Source organism: Centroberyx gerrardi, chromosome 22, assembly GCF_048128805.1.
Source record: "Centroberyx gerrardi isolate f3 chromosome 22, fCenGer3.hap1.cur.20231027, whole genome shotgun sequence".
Taxonomy (NCBI): domain Eukaryota; kingdom Metazoa; phylum Chordata; class Actinopteri; order Beryciformes; family Berycidae; genus Centroberyx; species Centroberyx gerrardi.
In genome coordinates, this window is record NC_136018.1 from 19,986,596 (window position 1) to 20,000,094 (window position 13,499).

The 13,499-nt window shown below is 44.4% G+C and overlaps 1 protein-coding gene across 1 annotated transcript in view; it reads right to left on the reverse strand.

Moving 5' to 3' along the window:
* Positions 1 to 13,499, reverse strand: part of cnbd1 (cyclic nucleotide binding domain containing 1) — a 49,703-nt gene that overhangs the window by 26,059 nt on the left and 10,145 nt on the right. The window contains exon 4 of the mRNA XM_078291547.1: positions 1,026 to 1,171. Coding sequence (XP_078147673.1) covers positions 1,026 to 1,171 — 146 coding nt within the window. The remainder of the gene's footprint in view (positions 1 to 1,025; positions 1,172 to 13,499) is intronic.

Below are 13,499 nucleotides of genomic sequence, written 5' to 3' on the forward strand. Positions count from 1 at the left end.
GTACCAGAGATGGAGGGGGGGGTGGGGGGGTGGAGGGGGGGCAGAGGACCTGGGAGGGTAGAGACGGTGAATAATAAATGGATGGCTATAGGCTGAATAATTAAAAGGAACAGAGGCAGATGGGACTGCTTTTGGGTAATCAGACTGCTCTCCTGAGACGGCAAAGAAATGGGAAAGTGCAGTTTGGGGATTCGGGGTGGTATGTATGTGTGTACGTGTGTGTGTGTGTGTGTGTTTATGTACATACATATGCATGTGTGGGTCCACCTCTAATGTTTGAGCGGGCGGACACTCTCCCTGTTTGCCTTGCCTCCCCACAGTTAAATCTGATGGGCACACAGACAACGCCGCCTGGCCGCTTAATGTATTCAAATGGCTTTGGTGAATAGCATGAATAATAGAGGGTGGCTGTATGTATGTGTCGGCGTGTGCGCATTCAATTTTTTTTGTTTTTGCGCGTGTGTATATAGTGTCTTCTGTATGATTGAGAGCCGTGGCGGGGAGTGGGGCCGTACGAGGCAATAACATCAGAGCTTTTCTTCGACTAGTTGTGAAAACAAACAGCGGAGGAAAACAGAGAGTAGCTGTCTGCCAGCCTGCCGGTCCATCTGACTGTCTTGCCTGTTTTGACTGTCTGTCTGCGTATGGGACCTCAACGAAATGGCTAATGGAACAGTGGCCAAAACCGGACACCCATCGGCAAATACGGACACATTTTTGATGCGATTTCTAGCTTTTAGTGCAAAGTTTCCTGCCAAAAGGTAAGAGTTAGGGTTGGAAATCAGACATTTTTGAGAAGCTAAATATGAATTTAATATCAAAAAGTGTTTGGATTTGGCTGAGGAGGTCTGGGTTTGGTCACCATCACATTAAATCCAGTAATAATTGATCTAATACAGCTATATATCATCTGGTGTAGCTAAAGAGCTCCAAAAGGGATGAGGGATTTGATGTTTGCTTTCATTTGATTGTTTGTATGAGTGTGTGTGTGTGTGTGTGTGTGTGTGTGTGTGTGTGTCACTAACTGGTGTGCCCTCGCTCCCACGCCTCTATAATGGCGATGTTGGCGACGTGGCGAAGCTCCTCTGCAGACAGCTGCCCAGCCAGACAGGGGAAAGTCCTCATCATGTTGTGGACGGCCTGGTGTTCCTGATGGGACCGCTCAATCGGGCTGGAGACACACACACACACACACACACACACACACAGATTGAATATCTATAGACTACTTTTCACACTATTATGAGTATCACCTGAAACTCAGCAGACACATTATAGTCACTTGATAGGAAGTTGAGTCACCATTGGACTATCCAAATAAAGTGTGACTCACTCATGTAGACAAAACAAACCCAAAAAGACACATACTTAAAAAACAAACTTGCACGCAATACACAGGTATCACACAAAGCAACAGGAAGCTGAGACAAAATACAGCAGTAGATAGATTGAAGCAGACACACAGATCACATGACAGTGACATTAAATATCTAAACATGGAATAAAATAGCATGCAATCACACAGCAAATCAACAAGTAGGTTAATTATAAAAGACAATAATAATAGACAAAACAGATGCTAGTAGCATTGGGTTAGGAAGAAAGGACTAGGGATTCTGTTCACATATCTGATTGTTTTTTTATCCACGTTTTTACTTTGTTATTACAAATGGCGGAGTAGCTGTGTATATAAATTGGCAAAGTGTTCCATAAATGAGAAAACAGCCCGGCTAAATGAGCTGGAACTGGCTGGGATCGTACAGTTTCCTCTCAGCGCAGACCTTGTAGATCTGCAGCAGGTAGAGTTTTCTGTTTGCTAAAAGCACTTAGCGGTGGAGGAGCCCTGCCACAAAATACCTTCAATATGAGACATGCACCTGAAAAGTTGATAATACCTTCCCAGCTCAGAACAGAATACTTGGAAAAGATGCTGCAATGGTGGTAGCTATTAGGTTGTCTACCTGCACTCTGAGAGCCTGTTTGTATAAAACTGTTGTAGAGGGAGCTTGGGCCCAACTATTAAAGCAGTATGGTAAAGGACACTATAACACTGTTAAAAACGGCTGCTGGCAATGTATCTTGCATTGGGGCCACTCCTGAATTTCCCCAAGGGAAAGTGCCATCTTATGTTATCTTATCTTATTTTGTTGTTTGATGGTTTATTATTCTAATTCCTGTAGCTAACTGAGAAGACGTGATGACATTTCCAGCATAGCTACAGTGGAGTTTTGGGGGGTTTTTTAGATTATTTTTTGGTATTTTTGCCTTTATTAGATAGCTCAAAGATGAAAGAAATAGGAAACACTGGGAGAAAGAGGGGGATGACATGCGACAAAGGTCCTGGGCTGGATCCAAACCAGGACGTCACGTTTACATGGTTAGTGCCTTAGATCACTGAGCCACCAGGACGCCCCAACAACGGAGCTTCTTTCTAGAGCTGCCATTTTGCACCAAGAGACGCTCAACAATCATACAGGGAGAAAGCCATCGTAGAAGAGGAGAGAGACCAATTTCTAAGTTTCAGTAGACAGGGGTGAAGTGTCTTGCTCAAGGACACTTCAGCAGAGAATCCAACCCATCCTAGCCAACCATGAACTATATAAAGACAGAGAGAAAGAAAGACAGAGACAAAGACAGAGAGAAAGACAGAACGAAAGCAAGAAAGAAAGAAAATGTGTGTCCTTGTGTGTTCTCTCTCAGCTATTTCTGCTAAGTCTCTCATGTGAAACTGAAGTCTCACTGTGACAATGAAGTCCTGTAACCTCAATGGGAAACGGACGGCACGGCCCGGTCTGCCAGCCGGCCGCTCTGTCTACAGTAAAATACAGAGAGGCCGAGGATTACAGACAAATCCACCGACTCTGCTCTTAGAGGTCAGCGGTGTTTGGGTGAGGCCTTTTTCTCGGTCAGAAGTTTGAATTCAGTTTGATCTCGTCATAACCTTCAACTTGAACTTTCGATTTTGTTGGGGAAAAAGTCACCGGTAGCCTGCTGTTACTGTGATTTTGCGTCGGAGAATGTGTGCGTCTGTGTCTGTGTGCGTTTGAGCTCGTCTGGTGCGGTGTGTTTTGCTCCACTAGATAGAGCAGTGATGATGATAGGGTAATTAGGTTGCCGATGTGGCTGTCTGCTCCCAGAATAGGTCAGAGACATCAATCACGACGGCCTCCACAATGCGGGGCCTGCTGGGAGACTGGTGACGGTGTGTATTTGTGTATGTGTGTGTGTGTCTGTGTGAGAGAAGGAAAGAGAAAGAGAGAGAGAGAGATGTTTGTCTGTGTGCTTCTGCATTTACTCATAAGGGCGCTGGCTTACGCTCTATATAATTAAGGAAATTTGTGTTTGTCCATGTGTACAAAGTCGCACTAATGTGTTCGCCTGCGGAGGATGGAAGTGGAAACTTCACTTTGCGCCCACATTTCTGATCAATCTGACGCTGCGTTCACGTTGCGGTCTAAAAAAAGCCGAACCGGTCGGCATCGCAGGACGTCAGTCAACCTTTAACTTGTTTTGGCAGAGATTTAGTCCCATAGTCGACCACAGCAGCACACTGCCTTCTCACTGTTGAGGGGATTTTAATAAACAAGAGGTTCGACTTACAATAAAAACCGATCTGTTGAACAGCATTGTGCGACTGTACATTTTCAATATGGCGTTTCATTTCAAAATAGGTTATATTTTGCATGAATAATTAAACATGATTCCCCACTGTGAACAAATAGTAAGCCAAAACAGGGAATCGGAGTAGCCCAGCCAAACCAAAATTTGGCATTACGTCTTTTTCTTCCAGACAAAGACGTACACACACTTAATCACTACTTAAGAAGAGCAGTTGCACAAACATATGTGGGTGCATCATATTTGCTAGATTTTCTAACATCCAGTTTGTGTTCACTGCCGCTGTAGAAAGCAATGTCGGGGAAATTCAACTTTTGTCACCAAGTTCTACAAGGCAGAGTTTACTGTTTACCTCTCACATGTTGACGTGCCATTCTACTGTAGTGAACCGCTGGCATGACTCACATCCATTCAGCCTCTGAACAGAGGAAAGCAGCAAGGGCCTGACGGAGAGACCGAAGCACAATGCTATCAAACCCAACCAGGATGGAGATGTCAGAATTCCACCTGCTCATACGTTTATCGCACCGAAGACAAAAAGACAAAACTGTCACGCAGCCCTCCTGGAAAAAGCTTGCTCATTCTCCTTTATTTATGTGTCTATTAGCATTGACGTACATCTGTAGCCTTGTTTGTGCGTTCGTGCGCTATCCCCCATCTGCGCAACGATGCAACGTGGGATTCTCTTTGTGCTGCTTCACATCCTCATCATTATAAAAGTCAGACGGAGAGCTCTCACTTGTGTCCCGGAGCTTACCGACCTGCCAAGCCGAGCATGGCCTGTCAATGATGAATCCTCCAACACTGAGGACCACTGTCCTCTCCAAGCGAGTCGTGCATGACTTTTGCTGAGCTTTGGCTCCCAGCTCCCAGCTTATTCCGGAGGTTCGGCGCTGGAGAAGCTCAAAGACTCTGCATGCTAAATCGATGCTTATGCATCTATTCACACGGAGGCCAATGGGGAATAAGCAGCCTTTTGGCATCTGCATTCGATTTCCCTCTTATGGTGCTACTGCATTTGTAAGCATAACATAATAATTAGTTTATGGGTATTGCACCTCATAGGACCGGGGATGAGCCCGGTTTGCCAGTTACACTTCAGAGCCAAAGTAAACTGCATTATGCTGAGCTGTGCTGTTCTAATCTGTTTAAACCGTATTCATGGCACTATGAAGGGTTTTCCCTTTCTTCTTAAGTCTAGGATGGCCCACATAAGTGTTTTTTTTTCTGACCACCAAAATGGAAACAGAAAAATACACTATAGATTTTGCATTTCTTCCCTGCATAACGATCTGAATGGTTTCAGATCGTGACTTTTTAGCCAAACATTTGCTCCGAACGGGTGTTGTGCGCTCTCAGAGAGTCTTGGATACCCACCTTGGCGTCTCTGAAACCCATGAGAAACCCCGCTCTGCTTCAAACAAATCAGCCCTGATGCAGTGTTATTACATGTAAAAGCTCCGTGAAAATGGGAATGTCAAAACTCAATATAGAAAAGGGCTTCATGACAGTATATTCAGTTAACAAGCTCGACTACATCACATTTCTCCATCCGCTCCCCGCTGGACGAAGACTCTTCACTAATTAGATCTCTACGACCGCCAACCTTGACCCAGTGACTTTCATCCTTTCCGGACCTCTCACTCCCATACTCTTTAGCCGTGACCCCTAACCTGGTGATAATTAAATGCACTTCCTCTCTGGCTGTTAGAGGCATCATAAGGCCCATGGTACAGTAGCGCAGCTGCCTTTGAAACGAGGTTCGGTTTCATGCCGTAGGAGCTGGAGGCAGCAACAAAGCAGAGTGTAACCATTCCCTTCTGGATAATTAGCTAGATAAGACCTACCGCATTCCGCTGCATATGGAGACTTGCTTAAATGTGGCTGATATTCCAGTCTAACTGTAGGCTACCAAACATCTACAAGAGCTGATGAGGATTACAAGGTGGTCAAAAGCTGCATTTTCACAGTGATAAAGCTTTTAAAGTGAGCAGAGGATTTGTATCTTTACAAACATCAAAGTCCTCGCCTAAACACAGTATTTTTGAACCATCATTCTGATAATGGCATTTATGTTCAAACATACTGGCAACCTATAAAGGGTTTTCTTTTTGTCAAATTGACAGTTTTTTGGCGTTTTCTCTATTTTTTTATTTGCTACTTCAAAACTTACATTATTTGTCATTCCTTTTGATTTTTGACGTTTTTAGGCACAGTAGAGCTAGCAGACTTTCTCTAGCCCTCGTCCTATTTCTATATTTGTTTTAATAAAATGTGTCATCGTATTGAATACTCCACAGCTGAGAAGATAAACAACTCTTTGAATTAGCGAAGCTACCCAACTCGTGAAACCACAAGGTTAAGCCATGAGGATCGCTTAGTCTTCATCCTACTTTCACAGTAAAAAAAATAAAAAATCCCTCTCTTATTAATTCAGGCTTCAATTGGCATTTTCATACAACAGTCGGTGACGCTAATCATAAATTCTCCAATGATAATAATAATTGCTCCCTCTAATCCTTCCATACATTTGTAATTAACTGGTACAGTAGAAAAAAAGTTTATCATTGTGAGTGCAGGGGTGACTTGAATTATTCTTGGGGGGGGAGAAAAATTCTGCAGTGTCAAGGATTTGTGGCTTCTTGACGTGTACACACACAGGCACGCACGCACGCACACACACACACACACACACACACAGCGAGAAGCTGAGCAGACAGAACAGGGACAATTGTGTACAGGGTGGCAGATTAATTTGCAGCGTGTAGGGGGGTTGTGTTTGTGTATGTGTATGTGTGTGTGTGAGAAAGACAGTGAGAGAGAGAGAGAATGGTGTTCAATGCCAGAGAGGGTCGACTATGTGCTGTTGCAATGTGGTGCTTCTCTTGATGACATACACCAAAGAGTTTGTCGCTCAAGAAACAGCATGGTAGGAGAGCAAGAAAAAGAAACAGAAAGAGAAAGAGAGACAGAGAGAGAGAGAGAGAAAGATAATCTAAGCTCGTACACCTTACTATTACTGTCCTCCTCTATTACTCTTTCTCAAGGTGTTTTTCTTTCTCTTTCCGACTCCATCTCTGCAATCCAGACAGTATGGTTTGGTTCAAAAGAACACAAGACTTTCTTATCCCATACCTTAGCGTTTACTATAGGAACAACACCCAAGGGGGCGTTCTTTGTTGTGATTATAGGTACAACGGTGATGCAGTAGTTATTAGGCGCAGCCAAGCACTGTCGGCAGCACTGAAGAACCCATAATCACAGTGAAGAACGTCCTCAAGGGTATTACGGCTTTCATACAGCGGTTACCAATGCATGTGTACTAACTGACAACTTCTCTTCAAAACTGTGTAGATGCATCACAAGGGAAAATAAGAGAAAGCTCTAACTACCTCCCTGGTTATCACAAGAGCTGCCATAGCAACCGAAAAATGGCTAGTCACGCTTTATAGGAATTATCGGAATTGTTTGACCAGACTGCTCGGATGAAAATGCCCGTCGTATAATTGAGGATAATCCAAGTCTTTGAAGTCGTCAACGGCTGTGTGTCGGTGGGCTTTTACCGCTGGAAAAGATTACAGTCCTCGGTCATCAATCTGTCATCATTAATCATCACAGTGATGCTGACTCCACCGACGCGCAGCCTGCTACTCAAGCGCCGTCACATCCCAGGCTCTCACAACTGGCACTCTGGGCGCTGAGGTGTAGGATCAGATTAGTTTCAGGTTCAACAATGCCCAAACCTCGCAGCTTAGCTTTTACCACAGCTTCGGGGGCATCGCTATCAGAGACCTGCTGTTAGTGACCCAAGAAGAGACCGAGCGCCGCGCCTTCGCCTCGCAAATAACAGTAATCGCCTTATCACGCAGCCTCGCTCCGGCCCCTCCGACACTATCTTATCGGCCACCAAATACCTTCCTTTTCCCACTATCTCCAGAGGATGTGGCAGGAGAAAATTGCCACTAAAGCGGAGTCAGCCAGTGACATAAATCATTGGGATGGGGCAGCATTGATAAGAGCTATCTGTCTGAAAGTTAGGGACCAAAGAGCTCTTATGACCAGCCAGTGGGTAAAGTGGGATTAGGGTACAGAAAAAGCAAGGCGACGAACTTAATTCTAAGTCAAAGTGCCACTTTCCTTTCCAGATAACAGTAGGGGGAGCCTTCTTCGCTTTGATCAATGGGATCTGGGGACTTTGATTGCTTCTCCGATGGCCTCAACTGTCCGCTTGTTTTTTTTTTACGTCTTTTCTTTCCTTGCTGTACTTTTCTTCAGAATGAGAGGAAAAGAACTCGCAGGGGTCAAAAGTCAGTCTTGTCCCGAGGAAAGAAAACTAGCTAGTCCTTTTTCAATTTCACCAACAATAGGGGGTGTGGAGGATGCTGTAGCCTGTGCCATGTCTTTGGGGGGTTCCAGGGCAATGAGATTCCTACTAAAGCCATTTAGACCTTTATCAGCGCTAGCCAATCACTGTGGCCACTGTGGAGTGCCGGGGAGACCATCCATCACGGCGAAGAGAGGAGGGCCTCGGATGCTTCTGTCACCAGATAATTCATTGTGAGGAGGAAGGGGAAAAACAGCAGAAAACGTCTGGGGAGGAGGGTGAATGTCCTCCACTGTCCTTAAAGGACCCATCCTGTTTTTGTCCGATACGGTCTTTACTGTAGGCTTGCCTTGTGCGGCACACTCAAGACAGAGACAGAGAGAGAGAGAGAGAGCGAAAAACAGTCCGTAACATAAACCAAAAATACAGAACCCGCACAGAAACATCAAACACCCTTCCTACACTCCAACAACCATGTGTTTGCAGCTCAGCAGAGCAGCCTTAGCCAACAGCCAGCAGCAGCCAGTCACCAGCTAGGCCTTGGCAGTTGGAGCCAGAGGGCTGATTGTCCACCATCATCACCCAGTTTGGAGCAAATCCCAACACCCAGCCACTGGAACACTGGGCTTGATTAATGCCCTGACACCTCCAACTGTTAACAAGTGGGAGAAATAAAGAGCTGGAGGATGAGAACAAAGGACAAAAAAAAAAAAGAAAGAAATTAGCTTTTCCATCAGGAAAAAAAAGAAAGAAAGCAGAGCATGGGTGTTTAGAGGTAATCTTTTTTTCTTATGGGGGTTTTCCCCGGCAGCAGCTGTCTTTGAGCTGGAATCGAGGCCTGGCAGTGGGATGTGAGGTTATGTCCCCCCTCTGCCAGAAAGAATTGAGTCTTGACAAAAAGAAATCCACCACAGAGATTAGAGTGATAATATTTCAGCTGAAATGAGGCTCTGCAGCAGCCAATGTGAATGCCATTGAGAGAGAAAGAAAGAGGAAAAAAAGAGATGATGTTTTTCTGCACCCAGTATGAGATAGATCAGGCCTTTTTTGATATTACTTATCAGGGAGAATATATTTTTTTATTATTGGCAATAACATTTGCAGCATATGTTGAAAAAAAATCCAAGCCCTCTTTAATAAAAGTGTCTATCAAATAACTGTGTGCTCACCTAACGGTTTGCAATGAAACCCCAAAGCTTCAGCAATGTTTCTCATCACCAAGGTCACTGTTGTGGCAAGACCAGCAGGTGAAGGATGACTTTTACTATGCAAAACTGCATAAGCAGATGTCTCCTTTTTTTGAGAACAAACCACAGGAGTATCAATATTCGCAACCAGGGATAGGCGAATATTTTCTCCATTCACTGGTGAAAGCACTACTATAAAATAAAGTGCTTTTGGATGTAAAACCATTTTTTTTATGAATACATTAAGTCTGTCCCCATTTATCTTGCTTATGAGTCTTGGTTTTCTGGTTTCTTGTTTTGAGGAGCTGTTCATGTTGTCCGTATCCTTCAGGAAGCGTGTGCGTCCAACTTTGCCTTTAAAAGTAAAATCCACCCTCAGATACTCTTACACTGTCTCATCGACTTCTACTTAAGCTAACGATTTCCTACGCTTCCCAAAATGACTCTCTCTGTGCTGTATATGTGTAGGTGGAGAGAGCAGTCAAGAAAAAGTGAGAGTGTAAGGGGGGACAATATCGTGCTGTCGTGCCCGATTGTTCAAATTACAAAAAAGCCGTCGAAGAGGGCGTTGCATTCCACATGCTACCAACAACAGATCCAACTCAGCTCAGGACTGATGAACTTGGCATTCACAGATGACGGTGCACATTGGCCCAAGCTATCTCTATTAAGAGATCACCTCACCTCTAACATGCTGTGAACTGTAACAGATAACAGAAAAACCCTTAAAACTCTTAGAACTCCTCTGTAGCCTACAGTAAGCTCCATGCATCCACATCCTTGATCTGGTCTTTCTAGCGTTCTTTGTAACATATCTTGCATGTTTATTGTGAGCATTTGTATGGCTTGCTTGCAAACCAAATTCCTCATGAGGGACAATAAAGAACGGATGGATTACTTATGAACTTCATAAGTAATCCATGGATAGCTTGAAGGGGTTGCATTCCACCTCCATTGCTGACCTTCGTCATACTGACCTAGTTTGAACTTTTCAGTTTTTAGAATCTGAGGAAAAATATGCTTTCCTCCTCATTCCACTGATAACAAGCCTTCCAATAAGAATCTTCTTATGGAAATTCCATACATTTCTCCTGAATAATTGATGGCTCTACCTCCATTATTCTTTGTCTTTCCTATCTGTCTTGAGATGAGGTTCTCATTATCCACATTGAAGAAACACTGTCATGTTGAGATTTAGACATAACGCCATCTGTGGGTCTCATTTCATTTGTCCTCAAAAATTCTTTTTCTTCTTCGTCCTTCATTAGGTGACCATCCTGAGCTGTACTGTGTCATTTTCTGTAACCCAGGGAAATCCCTTAGTCTCTCTCATGTCTCACCACTAGACTGGAGGCACTCCATAGGCGGCTCTAGAGTGAAGAGTTCATGCACTTGTCATGAATGTTGCTACCACCTCCACTGGCCCACGCTCAGTCCTCGAATGACTCTCTAGCTTTCAAAAATTTGAGTAAAACAAAATGTCTCTTGCTTGACAGGAGGCTCTGCGCTATCTGTCCCTACAGACTTTCCACGCACCTGACTGGTCCTGAAAGACGTTCTACCTCTGCTGACCCTCAGAGCAGGATGGGAAGGAAAAGTAATTTAGCATTGCGGTGTTCCACGGGATGACTCACTCCTCCACTGCCAGAACCAGATGAGAGGGGAACTTCCCTTCTCCCTTCCTTCAGCGACTCCTGTCTCTCCACTCGTTTCTCAGTGTTGACGTTTCCACAGCATGATGAGCGCCCGGGTGATATTTATGTCCTACATCTTTTTCCCCTCCCGACACAGTGTCAGACGCATTTAAATAAAAAAAGGGAAGAAGGGCATAAAAATGAGAAAAAGGGCCAGAGGGGGAAAATGGCGGGGGGAAAGTAATCTGGAGGGATATTGTATTTCCAGTCGCTCCCGCAGTGTACTGTATGGATGGGAAAAGGTTTTATCGCTGGACGGGCCGCAGTGCTGCGAAGCTGCTTCCAAGCACCTGTCTCATATTGGAGAGTGATGCTCTGCCTCCCAGTGTTGTTCACTTCATCATTCCTGTGGCAGGCAAAGTGTTGGCATAGAGTTTATAGCTATCTGTTCCATCTCTTGGGTTGGCAAGGCATGTACACACACATACACAGATCTCTTCCTACGCATACACTGCAGCATTAAAATCATTCTTCTGGTGCACATAGGCCACCATACAACAGTTGTGGGTTTGAGCCCCATAATGCAAAGTTCCCTTTGCAAATATGTCATCTAGTTATCGATCTGGATGAACATATTGACAGAAATGTCCACAAAGATGTCAGGCATTACGACTCAGTGTCATGTAAATTATGCTTAAAGAATTCATACAGGCCACTAGCAGGCCTGAGGTTCATCAGAGAAAGGGATGGTTAAGTAATTTGCTCATGAGACAAGACATCAGTCCCACCCAGAGTCCTGGCCTCGCTTCTTGGGATGCTTACAGACTCCAGAGAAAATATTTCAGCTTAGCACTGTAGGTCTTTTCTCTCTGGGAAAACCCTTTGAACCCTCTGCTTTTGATTTGTTGAATTAATTGCCCCAGTCAAAAGCAGAACTCTTCGCTCTTTGCAGACAACAGAGAAGCAGCCGGGTTTCGTGGGCACTTCGGCGGGCTTTGCTTTTAGACCGCGAGTCACCACGTCTGATGTCTCAGGACTTGCTGTATATTGATCTAAGCTTCTAGTTCGGTCGACAAACACAGATATAAAGCCAGTGTAGGCTGGGTATCGCATTTCCATATCCACTCTAACATGATGGTGCCTATTGATCATGCTCATCCCAATGGCTGCTAATAAATACCTTGTTGCTCCCAGCCCCTACAGTTTTTCCCTGAGCATGCAGCTCTCAGATATGGATCCCCGGTGCTGCTTAAATCCCCCATTTGCTCTAAGTAAGACCGCCTGCTATTACTTTCTAATTAAGATTAAATATATAATATATAAAGATTTAAGACACTGGATAATGGTGTTGAGATGAATAGATGGATAATGATAATATTGGCTTTAGCAAGAGTAACCCATCAGCTAGGGCAGGGAGAAAATCAGGAAATGAAAAGCTGCAGTAATTGTGTCCAGTGTGTGTGTATGTGCCTATGTATGTGTGTGCTTGTCTTACTAGCATTGATTCGTGGTGTTTGCAGTGTACAACATAGAGACAGCAGGCTGTCTGGCAGTCTTCCATTTGTCTATTTTTTTTTTTTTTTTTTTGCACATCTGACAAGTCTTCATTCATTCAGAGTGTACTGACAGAGCAGCAGTGTCCAGAAGGCAGACTGGATAGCACCATACTGTGAAGTTCACTTTTCTGGCTTATCAATTAGCCTCTGTAAAACGCCTTAAAGCGTTACTGAGACAGAGATGTCAGACACGTAGGTCATGTCAGTCATAATGCTGCTCTATTCATTCATTAGACTAGAATAAAAGATGTCCCAGCTTGAGCCATCATCTGCACTGTGCCTGTAAAACATTGACAAAAAAACAATTCTTTTATAATGATATTGTGATTGCAATATGAATCGCAATTAGGGTTGGGTATCATCTGAAAGTTTTCAGTTCATTTTTTTTTTGGGTACCTAATAAAAAATGTGTTGCATAAAAAAACAAGATGTTGCTTGTTCAACCCCTATTCCCACTGGCAAAATTTTTATTGAAGCCTTGCACAGGGTAACACTGAACATGCAAAGTACACTGCATTATTCACAATGTTACTGCAGAGGTGTTAATTTAAGATTGTTCTCAGAAAAAGTACCGCATGTAATTGAAGTATGTGAAGAAAATGGGTTGGGTCATAGACAAGCCACTGGCCAAAGGAGGGAGGTAAAATAACTATTACTTTTTATCTCTCCATCCAACACCATCGGGATAGAATGGTCGGAAAGAGTAAATGGGCTGCGAATGGAAAGAAAAGTGGAGTGGTGAGAGAGCAAGAGAAAAGGAGAGACAGAGAGAGAGAGAGAGAAAAAGACAGAGAACGCTGATTCATAAAGAAAAATAAATAGACGAAATAAAACAAAAACAGTGCGAAAGTGCAGACAAAGCAGGTTCTTTGCTGGAGCCCCGTCTTCCTTCATAAAACAAGCCCGTGTCTTCCGCTGGCTCGCGCATCAAGGGCCCCTCTCCCTTGGAACCATTACCCATGATGAGCGCCGGGGCTGGACGCCCATCCCATCCTGTCCCAGAAGCATGCACCGTCTGACGGGGTGGGCGTGGGGAGGGGGGGGGGGGGGGCAGGTGGGGTGGCCTGGCAGGATGATGTGTCGGGGAGGGGGGACGGGGGGCAACGTATGCGCTTCCTGCCTCCAGCCCTGGCACACAGTCAGGCTCTCACGGGAACAAGGCACAGGAAATATAAGTGTG